At 43.8% G+C, this 17,314-nt stretch overlaps 2 protein-coding genes across 2 annotated transcripts in view; one reads left to right on the plus strand and one right to left on the minus strand.

The window, feature by feature from the left end:
- The window catches only part of CFAP43 (cilia and flagella associated protein 43), a 49,791-nt gene extending 43,528 nt beyond the window's left edge, over window positions 1–6,263 (minus strand). The window contains exons 1-3 of the mRNA XM_087766871.1: window positions 6,171–6,263; window positions 2,766–3,019; window positions 1,871–1,967 (exon numbers count right to left, since the gene is read on the minus strand). Of these exons, the coding sequence (XP_087622997.1) occupies window positions 1,871–1,967; window positions 2,766–3,019; window positions 6,171–6,256 (437 nt within the window). The 5' untranslated portion in view covers window positions 6,257–6,263. The remainder of the gene's footprint in view (window positions 1–1,870; window positions 1,968–2,765; window positions 3,020–6,170) is intronic.
- Window positions 6,264–8,869: 2,606 nt separating this feature from the next.
- LOC104022320 (glutathione S-transferase omega-1) lies at window positions 8,870–17,314 on the plus strand. The gene is made up of 6 exons (XM_087766870.1): window positions 8,870–9,038; window positions 9,157–9,265; window positions 10,999–11,221; window positions 12,769–12,870; window positions 15,023–15,129; window positions 16,765–17,314. Exons 1-6 carry the CDS (start codon window positions 9,005–9,007, stop codon window positions 16,916–16,918), a joined length of 729 nt encoding a protein of 242 aa, XP_087622996.1. The 5' UTR covers window positions 8,870–9,004; the 3' UTR covers window positions 16,919–17,314.

Consider the following 17,314-nt stretch of genomic DNA (forward strand, 5'->3'; position numbering starts at 1 on the left):
GCATACGCTGCTGTAAATGGATTTAGTATAATCCTGTTGTTCTGGCCTGCAATAAATTCACTCACAGAAATAGACCAGGATGCAAGACGATGGTTAATATTGATAGCGTATGCAAAAAATGAGTAGTCGTCACACTTACACACACAGTAACTCATTAAAATTACAGAAAGCTGCAATTCTGACTTTAAAAGATACCAGTGTAGCTTGCTCACTCTAAAGATCTGTCAGCATGTTCTCATCTCATACCTAACAGATAGTGCCAACACTCTTTTATAGTAGATAATTTATTAAGATCTGAAACTATATGGTACATGTACCTGAAAAAGAATCTGGCATTAAGCCTCTCCTTTGAACAGAAAAGAATAAAGATCTAGGGATAAAATACCTCAGATGAAAGGCAGCTTTTAGCTCTCCATAAGCTTTCTAGATTTTGAGACTGACATAACTTTAAAAACATCTCTTATACCTCTGATTCCAAACTATCTGCTTAAAATACAGGAACTGTGCAATCATCATATTGTAATGACACATTAAGAATGCTAAACATTGAGATTTCTTTCAACTGTACACACACATTTCTACAATGAATGCACAATATAACCCAGTTGCAAAAATGAAGGTCCTGGTCTCACAGTAAATTCACACACCTCTGTTGAAGTTATTATAAATTCTAAGTTTAATATTGTAAAGTAATTCAATTTTGTTACTAAATCCTTTCGGACTAGAATCTAGGATGGTTCTTTTATGACAATTAGCTGCTGATAGTCATATTCATGCTGATTCAAATAGGTTTAAATTGTTTGGCCTTGGAAATTGCCACTACTTTAAAGCATTTAAACATTTCTTGATATTTCCGGTTTTAAAGATAATCTAGAGAAGTCTTTCAAGATGGTGGACTTTTGTTTAAATGCACACAATGATCACATTAGACCATGTGTGGTATTTCTGCTGTAAGTGACAAGCATGTAAGCTCTTCAGGCCAGTGAGGCTGTCTTTTTGGTTTCTACTGTGATATACACACAGACATCCTTCCTGAACTACTGCATACAATCAGACTTCACAGCAAACATTATTCTTCTTCATAAGGGATAAAGAAGAGGCACCTGTAATGGTATCTACTATCAGTACTAAAATTCTGAAGTTACAGGAGTTTCTGCCTCTTCGCTAATCATTGTACAAGAAAAGGTCATCATTAAATTGGGAGTATAGAGAATATTCCTTACATGTCCTTGCTTGCCTTCCTCCTATTCCACCCTCCCCATTTGTTTTGAAGAAGTGCTCAGAAGCTTGCTGGCAATGGAGGCACGAGCAGGATTATATTTTTACAGAACAATGAAAAAAAATAAATATTCTCACTTTCTGTACTGCATTATATAATATTTCTTTTCATGACAATGAGCAAAAAATGATGACCTAACCCAGTGACCCATGGTAGTGTAATCACTGAGCAAAACTATAAGACAGAACTAAGATCAAGCATAAGTAATTAAGAGAACCACTGAACAGTCCAGGGGGACAAAAAAGTAGAAATCAGCTTTAGAATGCTTTTCGTCTCTTCAGCAAGCAACTTTCTTTCACAAACAGCATGGTATTCAACTTCCAAGGGTGAACAGATAATTAACTGATGCTGAAGGTAGAAAATAGCTGTAGCAAAGTAACAGTCATTCTGACTAGTGGCTACTAATGCCAGAAAAAAACCCAGCAAATTTGGTACAGAAAGTTTGCAGACTATGATCAATCAGAAAAAAAAAAAAGGCGGCGGCAACCAGTGTGTCTTCCACATTTGTTAGCTTAATTTATGCTAAAACAGCACATATACAAAAACATGAATTAAATGTAAATGGTATTAGAGAATTTTTTTTACTCTTACCATACTGAAAGAGCAAATTCTGGGATTGAAGAGTAACTGGCTAGATATGGGCCTGTGAAACTAAATGCAAGTAAGGTGTAGTCCAGCTGAGCATTACCTGAAATGTAAAAATAAAGAACATGGTCTTTAATTGCCCCGGACTTTACTGTATACTATCACAGATAGAGTACTCAGTTCCTTTATAGCCACTTTAACTCTTCAAAGACATTCTTCAGGCCCCTGATTCCTTTGCTTCATTCCAGATTATTGTTTTGATTTGATCATAAAAATGTTCCCTATGTATCACTGCTTGGAATTTTCTCAATTTTTTTCAATAATACCTAGAATTTTAAAGTATTTTTCTCCAAGTACCCTGAAATCCTTTGCAGTCATAATTTCATTCATATACATGAAATAAGCAAATAGTATGATCCTTATTTATATGGCAAGGACACTGAAACATGGATAGCGTGAACAACTTAACTAAATAGAGAAATGTTATGAGGCAGGCAAAAATCTATATTAGATCCCAGACTCCAAAGTTTAATTGCAAGAACCCTCATTCCTCTCACATCTCAGATTTCTCAATGTGGCTTTCAGCAGTCTGCTTGGGAGCCTACTGCACTATGATTTTTTTTGTTATTCTGACCGTATTTTCCTAAAATGAATTCCATTTCATTCCATTTGTTTTCCCTTTGTAACAGTTCCATTTTGTATTGTCATATTCCTCCCTAGCTTGAGCCTAACTAAAAGTAGCGCAGTGGAAAATTCTTTCCACTGCTTTCCACGCATCTTGTCATGAGACAGTTTCCTGTCACAGTGTTTTTCAAGTCTTACCAAAAAAACCCTTCAGAAACTGGATGATTTAAGTATTGTTTTAATGAAATGGTGATGGGGAGGGTTACCACATGACTACCTTTTAATTCTGTCAGTTGACTCAGTTCTGGAAAAGTGTAGATGTATATGATGGGATTCAGCTTCCGGTCTGAAAAGGCCAGCACTTGACTGTTCCCATTTGCTGCAAAGGCTCCCACCTGGCCAGTCTGACACTGCAGCACTGTCGTCTTCTTTGTTTCAATGTCCAGGAAGAGGATGTAATTGCCACAAGGGTAGCAGACAGTTTGATTGTTGATAAAGCTGAAGTTCGTGTTTGTGAAGCCCTGAACCCAACTTAAGAAAGAGCAACTGAATGTTAAAACATTAATCAAAGACACACATTTCTCAAAATATTGTGAAAAACAGAATTTTGTAGCCTAAGTTACACTGAACGGATACTTGGGATGTTGGACTCATCCTTGTACCAATGTTGCAAAACCACAGTAACTTCAAGATACAGTACCATGAATCACCAGTTCAGTGCTTCCAAAAACATAGGGTCAATCTTACCCTGATGGAGCACAAAGGACTGTCATAAGAACATGGAGAGATGGTTGTATTTCTTTCAGTTTTCACTAAAAATAAAGTTAGCCAGTTCACAAACTCTGTTTTTGTAATCATATATCATAGTAATAGAGTATACCTTTACCCTGAAGGAATGACACAGGTACAATCTGTACTAGGGACCCAATTGTGTTTGCTTAACTTTTTTACACTTTCATAGTTCATCTCATCCCTGTAAAATAAAAAATACAAAGGCATGGCTTGTGTTTATATGAACCTAACTAGAAGGACTGTTCTGCTTTAAAGATACCAGCACTTTAACATGGTAAAGCTTTGGAATGTAAACAGGATGTATTACACAAGGGCTGAAATAAATTACTGAAGAGGAGTCAGCTTATGAACTTACAACGTCTCAACAAATTCATAACTGCCTGCAGATGTTTTTAGTGTGGATAAACACCAGGGTCCTGTTATCAAAGGGATTTGCATTTACCACTAAGTGAAGACGTCTGACTGAGCCACAGGTTAGTCTGCTAGTACCCTGTTAGAAAAGTTTCAGTAGTGTAACAAATATCCTCTGTGTACAACACTGCTGTTAGCACCTTCTCTTCTAATTTCTATTCAGAAACTTTCCATCTCTTCTCCCAAATAAGAGCATTTGACTGGATGAGATCTTTGTCCTCTGCAATTGCAACCAGCGTTTTTACACTCCTTTCATAAGTCAGTCATAAGATCAGCTCAGCTGCTGATCATCTGTACTTACTAGAAGATTGTGCTACAGACTCAGCACTCTCATAGTTAGGAACATTTTTAAATGACTAGTCTTACAATATTCACATCCAGCAATAACTTCTCGTTATCTTTTCTGAGTAGTTTCCGGACTTGGCCTCTTTCGCTACACACCAGAGGAGTAAGCGTAGCCAGAAGGGAGTGGGAGCACACTGACCATGTGCTCATGCAGATGAACTGAATACCATGGCAACAAAGAGGAGACATTTCAGCTGATTAATGTTTTTCCGGACCTTTTACACGAGAACTAGATGTATGACGCACCATGGCACATAAGCAGACCTTTATGAACGTGCTCACAGGACCAGCTTTATGCTTTTCTCCAACACTAGGTCTGAATCAGTGGAAATTAAGTATTTTTAACTTCTGTTTGCAGAGATAAAATGAAGTCTAGAAAATATGTATGCAGGGATAAATTAATGGGATGACAGCGCAATTTATCATTCTTATACAACCAGTAACGCCTTAAGGGGGCAAGGATTCAGGCTGTTATCTGATGTCAGCTATGACTGGTGCAGTACACGCCGAGCCAGGTAATCAGCCATGGCTCACCCACATGTTTTCCATGCTGTGTCTGTCTCCGGTTCTGTATAAACATTGTGTCAGAAGTATTTCAGTCAAAAACTTTGACAGCTGGTGAAACGTAGATGGGGCAAAGTAATTAGAGTTGCTTGGAAATTTACTTACAGAGCATTTTGCCACTGAAAAATGCTAGTTCATACAAAACAGATTATATGAAACCATGAGTTTTGTCAAAGTTCTGTGTTTTCTGAAGACACAGAACACAGCATTCCAATTGCCCACTCCAAAATAATTTTTGTCACTTTCTTCTAAAACTGATATGCATACTACTGCTGCTACCATTCATCTGTAAGAAAGGCAAACTTTAAACTTTTCTATTTTATGGAAACGGGCTTTGCTTCACATTCAATAGGGCTTAAATTCTTTTTTTATTTTGCATAATATTTTCATTTCATGACAGTGTTTTCACAAAGCAGAAAACCTGGGTCACAGCTCTTCCAAGTAACACTAGTTTGCACAAGGGACTTCCTCTGAATAGCAATGACATGCTTCAGATGGTATCTTTTTTACTCTGCAAGTATCAGAATAGTTAAGGCTGAAGCCTGTTTCTCCTATTACTAAAACAAATCATTTTCTTTCCATTAAGAACTGGTGCACCTATAATTATGGATCTATGTCCCATAAGCATCGATGAAACAGCTGAAATACTTACAATGGACAAGGAAGTTTAAACATCTGTCCTGTTACATAGAAAAAATATCTAAACATCCTAGATTGCTGTGAAAGTCTCAACCAAGGTGGGGCAGGAAGGGCTTAATTCATCTACAGCTCCTATTTATTCAGAACCAAGAAGCAAGTTGTTGGATTGCCAAGAGCTCTGGAAGAGAAGTGCTTTTCTATACATAATGTGGGTTATGTTTGTGGGAAATGGAAACCTGAAGGTCTCTGACATGCAGGTTAAGATCCCGAGAGAGAAAGGCAGGAGTGAGGACTTAGAATACCAGGAAAATTAAGAGCCATGGTAGGAGATCATGACAGTGGGGTTTAGGAGGTATAGAACAGCCAGGGAAATTCTACAGGTTGAAGTAGTCTGGGTAAAACAGAAGACAGATATGGCCATGAACACAAGTGAACTGTATGGGTTCACGAGCCCAGGTACTGAGAAGAAAAGCATGCCCCAAGAGTTCATCAGGATTGTGTGCTACCAGAACTACTACACTGGAAAAGACAACAACTCGTGCCACACTTCTTATCAACTCATCAAGCTCCAGCTTAAAACTTACTCCCCATTTCAGAGCCTCCCTGTGCTAAGGGCAGAGAACCTAAGTTTCATCCAAATCCACCGAAGGCTCAGTCTCTACTGTATGCTGCAGTGCAAGTGCTTCTTTCCCTCTCCCCCAGCAACTACCTGTCGCCCTAGCACAGACCCACAGTACAGCGGCCTCCCTTCCTCTCCCTGCTAGACCTGCCCTATTCTCTGAGAGCTGTATAGAGCTGACCCAGGGTGAGGGGAGCTGGGCCCCGGGGGCACAGGACAGGACACCGGGCACCCCGCCGGGGCCGAGGGGCTCATGAGTGTGTGGCGTGTACGGAGGCCCGAAGGGCGCGGGCTGTCCCAGCCGGCCCCCACCTCACTTCCAGCGCGGCTTCCTCGGCCGAGGGGCAGTTGCGGTCCCCCGGGGCCTCGGCGCGAAGCTCCTCGCTGGCCGCCTCCATCTACCTCACACCACCACCAGCCTGTTTACACCGGTCTCTTAGGAACAAGAACGGCTCCTGCTATTAGCTGACACAACGCCTCCCGCCAGGATTGAAACAGACAGCTGATTGGCCCGCGCCCGTGCGCCAGCCAACCAATGAGTACGGGTAGGTATTTAAAGGGCCAGCCGCCGTAGGAGAGGCGGTTTGCAGGGATCCATTCCGGGGCAGGGGGAGCGCGCAGTGGTGAGGAGCGCTCTCTGCAGCCTCCCCAGCCGCTCTCACACAGGCACCGACCTGCGGCTAATGCGGTAATGCTGCCCGTGAGTCACTGATATTTGTTAACCTGGGCAATCGTTGCTGCTGTGTCTAGAAAGCGGGTAGCTTTACCAGGCCTAGAAGAGCGTCAGCCTTGGAGCAACCATGGGTGCCTTTCCTTGGCCACCCTGCGGGCTCGTGCTGCGGCCGCACGCTCGCTGCTCCCGTTCCAGCGGCATTTGGCCCTTTGCTTAGTGAGAGAGCCGTACCCCTTCTCCTGTCGCTTCTCTTGTTTTTCGTTTCACAAAGTACTGCACCTGGGGTGGTTTTCTCAGGATGTGTAAGACAGGGCTCCTGAAGCTTCAAAGAGAGCTGAGAAGTTGGCCACTGGAAAGAAAAGAAAGTACAACTATAATCTCTATATATACTTACGGCTTTTAGCATGGTAACACAGCAAGAACCTCCAAGTATTTTAAAAGCAGAATTAGCAATAATATCTCCTTTCCCCCTTTCCTAAAGCAAGACATGTTGTTTATAGTGTCTTGCTTGCGTTAGTTCGTTATTACTTATCTGTGCAGTGGCAGTGTGCAGTTTTCTGATACCCACAGCGCCGTGGAGGAGCGATGGAGAGCAGCACTCCTCTCCAGAGGCAGCAGGACAAGCCTGTACCTTACCTCTGGTCTCCACAGGCACTCTGTATGCCATGCAAAACCAAGATAGGATGAGGAAAGGAGTTTATTTTCCCGTGGTGCCTTTGCGGGGCTATTGTAGCACGCAGATTTTGTGAGGCTGCTTTGGGATCCTACGTGCCTGTCTCTGGGCTGTGGGTTAGCAGACTGCCTGCGTTCTTATTTGCTAAAAGAAACTTCCAATGAATTTTCTCTTTTTTCATGACCCAAAATGTTGCTGAATCTTTCCTAGGGGCAGGCACACAGAGGAATGAGAAATACGTCCTTTAACAGAGGGTTTTTTTAATGGTAGGAGAAATTGTTTTGTTGGCAAAGAACATCTTACATACAGGTTCTGTTTGCCTAGGGCATGGCAGGCTTGTGCAATGAGTTACCACTCCCTTTCACTGCTGAGCTGCTTATTAATTACACAATCAAATGGCAATGACTTAACAAAAAATCATACTGTTCTTCTATTCAAATAGATAATGGTGTCGGGTTCATGGTCACTTTACTAGTGGCCATCTCAGTGTTTGCCTGCAGGAGAGATCACCATGGAAAATATTGGTCTTTGTGACATGATGCCTGAGGCCCAACTACAGTGACAAAACTAAACCAAAAGTCATCAACAGGCAAAACTTCCCCACTATGCAAGCATGGATCCACTGAGGAAACCCGAGAAGCTCCAGTTATTCTGCCTTGGGGGTTTGACAGAGACGTGTCCATTGTCAGGAGGGCCAGGACTGTCCCTCCCTTCAGCTATGACTGCCCCAGCCCTCCACTGCCTACAAATGTGCCGTTTGCTGATAACGTACAGCTCTGACCTGAAGGTTGGGTGGAAGTGTCCGGAGCCCCAGGAAGGGAAGCATTTTACTTCTGGGACCATACATCAACTTGGACAGTGTGTGAAACACATTAAGAGGAAAGCTCCTCCATTTCCACTATTGTACCCCAGAAAAAGCTGATACAAGGAAGGCCCTGGTGCCCTCACCTCAACTGAAGAAGGAGCAAAAGGGATGGAGAGGACTTCAGTTCATGCTTCTGTTCTCTCTTTTGCTCTATGCACATACTGATGCTCCCACAGGTCATATTTGCAGAACCGAGCATGAATCCCTCTATGACTGCAAGGTAGTAATTAAATTAAATCTAACATTTGCTGCGTCCCCTTATCCGTTAGGTTATCTGTTGCCTCCTCTTGGGTTTTCATCATGAAGCAGAATAGCTGCAGGCAAGAGAATCCCTCCTTGTTATCCTCAAGGTGGGACTGGATCGGATTTTGAAGGGCAATAGGTGATGCAGCGCTGCTGTAGCGGCAGAAGGGCTGGCCTGGGAGGCCCTGTCCATGGAGGCGCTGAGGGAAGCCTGGTGCCTCACCAGCTACTGGAGGCACCACTTGAAAAACAACAGGCATATGGGGTGGAGTTTTGCCATAGGTTTCCCATGTAAATGGGAGTTCCAGCTGGGGTGATTATAAAGAAGAGAGCATTAAGAGCAGCTTAATAGAGCCCGTCCCAGTGAGCGGGTCAGCATCCCCGGGGGGGAGGACGGGTCAGCTCAAGCAGGGACCAGCGGGGTGCGCGGCGCCCCTCCCACCCAAACCCGAGCTTTCCCCCGTCCGTGGACGCCAGCCACCTGAGGCAGGGCGCCCACAACCCTCGGGGGAAGGAACGAAGGAAGAAAGAAAGGAAGGCCGGCACACGGGCCCTGACAGCCGGCTCGCTGCCCGCGCACACCAGCAGCGGCCGCCGCCCCGCTGAGGGGCGGTGGTTCCCGCCCTCCTCACGGCCGCCCCCCGCGGGCGGGGCCGGCGGCGGCGGGGCAGGGCACGGCACAGCACGGCGGGATGGCGGGCGATCACTCTCGCAGCCTGGGCAAGGGTAAGCAGCGGCCCCGGCGGGCAGGCTGCCGTATCGCCTGGGCCGGGCGGCCTGTGGAGTGGGGCGCGGGGCGAGTAATGGCTGTAACGGCCGGGACGGTTCTCTTCTCTCTCCTCAGGCAGCGCGGCCCCGGGGCCTGTGCCCGAGGGGGTGATCCGGCTCTACAGCATGCGGTTCTGCCCCTTCGCCCAGAGGACGCGCCTCGTCCTCCGCTCCAAGGGCATCAGGTGAGGCCTTCCCGGCGGGCCGGTGTGGGGCGGTGCGCGGCTGCCCGCCGGCCGCCCTGCTCCGCTCTCCCTCGCCCCGCTCCCCCGGTGCCGCTACACCCCGCGCTCCCGCGGCGGTCTGTCGGTGCTCGCAGGGGGCGGTTCAAGCTTGCCTGGGCATCCTCAATGGCTCTTAATTAAACATCCCTGAAAGAACTGAACGAAAAGAGGTTTCTGTGGGTGATTTTGCCATAAAGCTTGAACTTCTTAAGACTTTTTTGGGGAGGGGCGGCTTGCTGAAGTGGGAAATAAGTAGGCTGTGTATGAAATCAGTTATGTAAAAGCCCAAAGTAAATCTGTAGGGAAAAACCCTAAGCTGTTTTTTTTTTTTCCTCACCTCTCATCCTGAATGTTTGCAATAATAGCATTTGAGCTTGTCCTGGGTAAATGTGAGTAGAACCTTAACGTATGTTGTTGTTTGGTTTTGATGCAAGCTGTAGTGAAAATTCTAGGAGGTACGAATATTCAGTGTTTCTGTTATGTTATTGCTTAGGAAAACACAATAGTGAGCGAGGGGCCTTTTTAAAAGAGGAAATGTACTGTGTTCCTATAACGTCTTCTCATTCCTGTGCTGTAGTAAGTTAATGGAACTCAGTACTTGTGTTTGTTTCTTTTTCAAGATAGCCATGTCATTTCAGTGTTTTGAAACGGGGACTAATGCTTCCCATGGTTTACAGCTTCGAAGCAGCAGGTTTTTCTGCCTTTTTCTGATTCCCACCAAGTCCCAGGCCTGCCAACGGTTTGTTAGCCAGCACTGGGCTGGGAGTCCACATTAGCAGAGTGAATCCTTACCACTCAGTTCTCCTGACAGCAAGATGAGAGTTGGGTTTGTTTGTCTTGTTTTTTCTTGGGTCTTTTTTCAAAAGAGTAGGTGCATTAAAACTTCCAGGTCAGTTTAACTCTGTCTTTATTTAGTGTCTTTGGTCTGATTTTGGAACTGGGAGGTTTGTTTTAGTATAGTGATTTTGGAGGGGTTTTATGGCTACCTAAATGTGGTAGTCACCTTCTGGTAACCTTTCAGTTGTTTTGAAGGTTCAGCTGTGTTTAGCAGACCTTTGGGCTTACTAGGAATTTTCTGGGGTCACACATAACACAGCGTATAACTTATGGTTTGTTAATATAACATAGACATATTTCCCATGTGTCTTTTTTTTATTGATATCTATTTGCCTTTACCCTAAACACCTGTTCTGTGTAAGGCCATACGTGGGGAAGATAGGTGGAATGCTCTCCTGATTTGCTCTTTGGTGTAAGGTCAGATTAAAGTTCAGCTGCATTTCTTAATTGGAGTGTAGCTTATTTGCAATCAAGTGTTTCTTTCTTAGGATGCCCCTGAACCTGCATGTGATGTGTGCTGCATTTTGAGCTTGACCTTTTTTTTTTTTTTAGCATGACTGTAAGGGCTGCCTCTGTTGTGTGCTTGCAGGCTGTTCATGTGTCTTTTCATGTGACAACTCATTGTAAGTCAGTGCTGATTTTCTCCAGCAAAGGGAAGTGCTCCCTGGCAGTATTTCTGTGTGTCAAATGGTAAGTCCTGCAAAGGACTTGAGGGAAGGCTAGGGAGAGCAGGGGAGTGAGGATTCAGCCTCTCAAGTATTGTAGCTGTTGAGGTGTAATGACTGCATTTTGCCATGGTGTGGAATGGACTGTAGCAGAACTGAGCCTGTTGGGTCTTGTTTCTTTCGCTCTTTTAGCCATGAAGTAATCAACATCAATCTGAAGAACAAACCTGACTGGTTCTTTGAGAAGAACCCCTTTGGGCTGGTTCCTGTTCTGGAGACCAGCAAGGGCCAGCTGATCTATGAGTCCCCAATCACTTGCGAATATTTGGATGAAGCATTTCCAGGGAAGAAGTTGATGCCTTCAGACCCATATGAGCGAGCCTTTCAGAAGATGCTCTTGGAACACTTCTCAAAGGTACTGTGTGATCAGGGTGGGATTAGTTTCTTACTTTACCATACCACCAAAATCTGCAGCTCTGTTGTCAATGCTGCTTTCATCCTTTAAGACAGGTCTTGTGTCTGGGGAAAGCATTGTTGTGGTTTAACCTCAGCTGGCAATTAAGCACCACACAGCTGCTCGCTCACTCCCTCCCAGAGTGATGGTGGAGGGAATTGAAAGAATAAAAGGGAGAAAACTCACGGATTGAGATAAAGACAGTTTAATAGGTAAAGCACTGCTCAGCAGTAACTAAAACATCCCTGTATTATCAACACTGTTTTCAGCACAAATCCAAAACATAGCCCCATACTAGCTACTATAAAGAAAATTAACTCTATCCCAGCCAAAACCAGCACAAGCATTTAAATAACCGGAGGCGTTATTTGGGGTCTCTTGCTGTGAGCACGTACAAACCACTGTGTGTCTAAATTGTTCCCAGCATTTATGTGCGGGGATGGATGCGGAAAGCCAGCCAAGCTAGTGAAAGTGTGTATGACTGAGGCAGGATTTTGAGCATCCTACAGCAGACCAAAGGTTAGTCAACCAAACCAGCTGAATGCTTGACACCTAGGCAGTGACAGTTGCTGTATTTTAATCCGAGTCTTTCTGTAGGAAGTACTGCATGAATGTAGAATGTGAAGAGTGCCTGACTGAGAGAGCCTACAACCATGGACAAGAGGTGGCAGGTGGCTGTAGACATGGGACATGTCTAAGGAGACTGGTTTTGGCTCCCAGTAGGGGTTGGAGGTGGGCACTGTGGCTGACTGGAAGTAACCTCTCTGTACAAGGATGTGCTTTGAAGGGTCTAGGAAGTGAAAGAAGTCAGCTTGGATATGAGGCAGCAGAGGAGAGGAAGTAACAGAAGATGCAAAGAGATGTGGACAAAGAAGGGGGACAGAAGGGAGGATATTTTTACAACAGGCTTTTCTGAATAGGTGTGATGGGAAGAGGGATACAGGGAAGCGTGTTGCAAGAAACGAAATGTGCACTGAATGTTGGTTATATGAATGACAAGATCTTAGAAAAATGTTTGTGTCTGAGCTTTTAAGAAAATAATTTAGTTAAGCTTAGCCACTGGGTAACTTTCTGGTCCTGTATGCTCATTTCTCTGGCAATTACCAAATTAGAAAATGTGCAGGTCTGTAGAAACCTGCATATCCTGGGCTGCATATCTCTTTCTTAAAGTACCTTAAATGTTGATAATTAAAGTGCATTTGGATTTCAGAAATGTGTAACTGGGAAAAGAGTACCACTCTGCACCTTGCTACCTTTTTTGGTGGTGTGTGCAAATGGGAAACATACTCTTCTTTTCGTTGTTCTCCTCTTATTACAAGACTAAAATTTATTAGTATTTGCATTCGTTCTTCCTTTAAGCCTTTGCTTACCTTTTCTGAGGTATAAAAGATGTTTATTAATGGACTTTGACTCTTTAAATTTGCATCTAACTTAACATTTTAAGCTCTGAGTGATGTGCTCGTATTATTGCAATAAGAACATTAAACTGTATACTTTCCTTTGTATAGATAACACCCCTAGTTTTCAAGTATTTTGTGGCAGTCAAAGATGGACAGGACGCCACGGCACTGAAAGCAGAGATTGCTGAAAAGTTCGGCAAACTTGAAGAGGTAAGAGTACTTCATGATAACGAGCAGGTTGCCAGTCACTCTATGATCCCTTTTTTCTTTCATGCTTTGGCCTTCGGAGCTAGATGTCTTCTCATTTAGTTGGTAGCTACAGCAATGAACAATCTTTCAAATTATTCCCCCAGCCTAAGATGCACAACAGCACCATTAGAGTAAATTTCAAGTAGTCAAACTAGACTTCATCTGTATGATGAAGGCTGTGAGGACTTGTGGAGTTTTTTTTGAATTCTAGCTGACTGCTGTTGTCTTAGATCTCTTTGTGCTGCTTTAAATGTAAGGAGACCTTGCAGCATGCTCTAAGAGCAAGGGCTGAGGATTCTGAGCTGCTGAAGAGCATCTGCACTGTAGCTCTGCTGAAATCGGTGCAGATACCCCGGTGATGATAGAAAATCTTTTTTGTTCAAGAGCTTATCTTTGTTGGGGAAGCAGAATGTAGTCTGTCCCTTGCAGAAACCCAGCCCTGGGCCATGTTCTGCTACAGTGGTGTAACGCAGCTTCAGCAGAGCGCCAGGAAATGTCAGGTGGCTTTGTACTGTATTAGCAACTTCACGATTTGTGTCAGTAATGGTTCTTGGCTAGTCTGAACAGCTGCCAGACTTGCCTTTATCATGAACCCATTCCTTCTGCGTCTTTAGCAGCCATGACTTATGCTTGTCTGTCTTGATCAAGAAGTGTTCCTCCAGAGTGTTTGTTTCTCTTCTGGTGCAAAGCTACCAATAGCTTTCTAGTACTTTCCTAATTCTCCTAACAGTCCTGTGCATTCTGCTTCCACACCCCCTTGAATTGCCAAAGTAAAATTGTTTTCAGGGTAGTCTTGTCTCTCTGATCAGGCTGATGCTGGAGTAGTGCTGATGACAAATGAGTTCTTGGGGGAAGCTATGTGTGTTTCACTTCCCTGAAATACAGATCTATTAAACATTAAGGAAGAATTAACCTTCTTCCTGCTTTATTAATGCTGTGAAATACTTACTGCTCCTTCAGTGTCTCTATTTTACTATACCCTGAAGGATTTTGCAGCAGCAGCTGAAGGTCAGCTGAGGATGGGAGGAAGGAAGAGAGCCATGCAAACTTCACTCAGCCTATTGGAAGAGACATTCAAGAAGGGAAGTGTTTTGAAACACTTCTGTATTAAGTTTGCTGCTACCCGACAGAGGGAGCTGTGTTCCCGTCTCTGCAACTTGCTGGGTTATATTCTGCCAGGCAGTTGGTAATTCAAACAGCTCGATGCTTCCTGAAGGACTGCTTTAAAATTTCTACTAGATCATGGGGGTTAGGGGACAGGGAGTAAATGCAATAGGAGTTTAATGTTGTGTGTCCAAAAAGACAAAGATTTGTATGGTCTCTCGAGTTTCACCTTTAAAATGCCAAAGTGCCTGCAAACAGAGGGACTAGTCTTATGAAAGAAGAGACCAAGCTCTGGAGGTTCCTTAAAGCATGTTAAACTTGGATGACCGTGGCACTTGAAACATATCAGAAACAAATGTAACAGGAGAACTTGCTGGATTCTTTGTGGTTTCTGTGCCAAGCTGTGAGGACCTCTTTCTGGTGTATGTGGATGTTAGACTTGCTTCCTGTTCCCTTTGCACCTGGAATCAAATCCAGTTCTAGATGTAATGTTAGAAATGCTTTCCTGACACCACTTGGCCTCAAGTGCCATGGGAAAAGAGTCCCTGCTAAAATGGCATTCTAGTTTACCTGGATGTTAAATTTAGCTGCATTATTGCTCGAGAAATGCACGTGCATTGTTATGTTTGTTTAGTCTGTGCCATTAATGCTTTTTGACAAGTAAGAAATCACAGACTGACACATTCTGACAGCTAAATTCCTTTTTGTTTGTGCACAAGCTGCAGCTTGCTAGTGATTCATATTTTGTGGGAGTTTTTGAACCACTGGTGAAGAGCTGGACTGACAGTGTATGAAATAGTTAAGCTTGATACTACAGCTACTTTGCTGACTAGCTCTGACTCCCCAGATATTGCGTGCATAGGAGAAACGTGCTGTATCTGCATTATTTGCTGTCTGATCCCTTCAGTATGCCTACATTCCACCAAGAGGTGGGAATGTTTTGTTACTGTAGTGTCCTGCTGCGGTCATTTTCCTTCTGAGGGCATTTGTTGTCTCTCACCCTTCACAGATTCTATCCAAACGTAACACTGTGTTTTACGGTGGGGATTCAGTCTCCATGATTGACTACATGATCTGGCCATGGTTTGAACGTCTGGAACCATTCCAGCTGAAGGAGTGAGTACCTTGCCTGGCTTCTAGTGCATACTGAAGTACCTCAGCATAAATATTCTTTGCATGTACTCTGCAGCAATGGGCCACTCTTGGGGGCTGCTGAAGAAGGTTTGTATTGTGTTACAGTTTGGGGGAAGCATCTTCTCAAACGAGAGATGAGTTGTCCAGGGATCTTCTGTAAACAGGCTTTCTTTCACCAGGTCTGTTTTCCTACCAAATAATTTTGACAGATCTGGAAAAAGTGATCAAAATATAGGACTTTGTCCCTAACATTATAGATGAAAATGGCCTTTATTTGACAGGGATGGAGTTACAGAGGCCTAGGTTCAAATTTCTTGGTCCAAAACCTCAGACTTGAAATGCAGTCTTCTGCTTCTCTTCAGAAGTCCTAGGTTGACAAAGGAGGGTGATTTTGTTTTGAGATGGGTAAACTGTATCCTACCTTGCTGTAGCTAATAGATCTGTCGGTGTTGTAATAGCATTTTTTAATATATAAATAAATGTCTTGGTCTGTTATGTCCTGAAACAGCTCCAGTTATCATGGTGTTGCATTAATATCTAGGGAAATTGTATCAAAGGAAAACTGTTTTATAGCTGGCTTAAAACAGGACTAAAGAGTCAGCTTGTATGAGGAAGTGGGTGATAAAGTGATGGAGGGGTATAGAACAGTTAGCCTCACCCTGGTGCCTGAAGCATTCTTGAAGAACAAGAAAGATGCAGGGAATCCTTAGCATTGAAACTTCTGGCACTGTAAAATGAGGGCTTTACTGATGGGTTGGTGACTGACTTTGTCTCCTGTGTGACCCTTGATTGGAAGGGGAAATACTGCAAACAATATAGGAGCATAGGTCTAGAGTCATTAAGGTATTTGAATGATTGAGGATCTGAGCTGTTGCACGTTAAGGAAGGATGCTGCCTGGAGAAGTTATGCATTAACTAAACTTGTGAGTTGGAAATTGTAATATACAGTACTTGGGTCAACCTGCCGGAAGAGAATGAAAATAAATTACACTGTTAAGCTTTCAATTTGCCACAGTTGTGTGTTTTTGGTTTGTTTGTTTTTTTTTTTCAAATGTGTCTGAGTGGGTTTATAGATTTAGTCTGTTAGTCGAATCCTCAGTTTCCTCAATAGACTGTGTCTGTGTTCTGAGCTGCTGGGTTGCAGGGTAGTACAAACTGCACGGCTTGTCTTGGTATGCAAGAGAGAGGAGAGAAGAGGAGGACTTGACCACTGCACGCAGCATTTGTTTCAAGAATCACCTTTAACAAAGCATTCCAGAGGGAGGCAGTGGTGCACAAGCCTCTGCCCTCAACTCAGAGCAGATGATAAATAAGAGCTGTGGTTTTCTGCAGCAGGGATAACGTAAGCAAAAACATGCTGATATCTTGCACAATAGGTGCTCATTTGTGTTTTTGCTCAGCTTTGCCTAGTGCACAAGCTCTGTAAGAATTCTACTTTCCAAATGCTAGTCTGTCTTCTATGATCTGATATGTATTTCCATCACTTGCTCTGAGCTGAAAATTATACTGGGAGGGAGAAAGAAAAGCACGCAGTAAAATAGACTTTCTCAGGCTGTTTTGCTTCCTTGATGCTCTCCAAGTTTCCCATTTGCGTTAGTCTCTTTCCTTTTCCCGTAGCTCTCTGAGTCACACCCCAAAGCTCCAACGCTGGATGGAGGCCATGAAGGAGGACCCTGCTGTCAAGGCTACAATGACTGACCCACAGACATTCAAAGGTTACCTCCAGCTCTATGTGAAGAACAGCCCTGAGGCATGTGACTACGGGCTCTGAGGTGCCAGCAGGCACGTGCTTGCTGAAGTGTCAGTGCTTCTCTTCAGTGTGAGCTGTGGGAAGCTAGTGTAATTCGGTGCGGGCTCTTCTGTGGTTGCATTTCATAATGGGGAATAAATCTGTGCTGAAAAGGCTGATAATTTTTCTGTGAACTCCACTCTTTCCTGTCAGGAGGAGGAGCTGCTGGATTCGGGCAGGGGATGGAAAGTCATTGCTGGCCGTGTATATCGTGTGAAGGAAAATGTTGGTTTTACTCAGAGGTGATGTTCTGTTATCTCTGGCCTCTTTGTAGGCATTGCTCGTGAGCAGTCCCTAAACTGACCTTGTTACTTGGTTTAAAAATTGTAATACTGGTGTATTGAAAATAAATAAAAAGCAAGCAATGTTGTCTTTAAA

The sequence above is a fragment of the Nipponia nippon genome, unplaced genomic scaffold, assembly GCF_047370975.1.
Source record: "Nipponia nippon isolate SJK-2023a ecotype South Korea unplaced genomic scaffold, ASM4737097v1 scaffold_3, whole genome shotgun sequence".
In the NCBI taxonomy this organism is placed as follows: Eukaryota; Metazoa; Chordata; class Aves; order Pelecaniformes; family Threskiornithidae; genus Nipponia; species Nipponia nippon.

What these genes read in the sequence shown, in the direction of transcription:
- LOC104022320 (XM_087766870.1), top strand. Translation starts at nt 9,005, where the DNA reads ATGGCGGGCGATCACTCTCGCAGCCTGGGCAAGG. An exon ending in CTCCGCTCCAAGGGCATCAG is followed by an intron (nt 9,266 to 10,998) that starts GTGAGGCCTTCC and finishes TCGCTCTTTTAG; the next exon opens with CCATGAAGTAATCAACATCA. An exon ending in TCTTGGAACACTTCTCAAAG is followed by an intron (nt 11,222 to 12,768) that starts GTACTGTGTGAT and finishes TCCTTTGTATAG; the next exon opens with ATAACACCCCTAGTTTTCAA.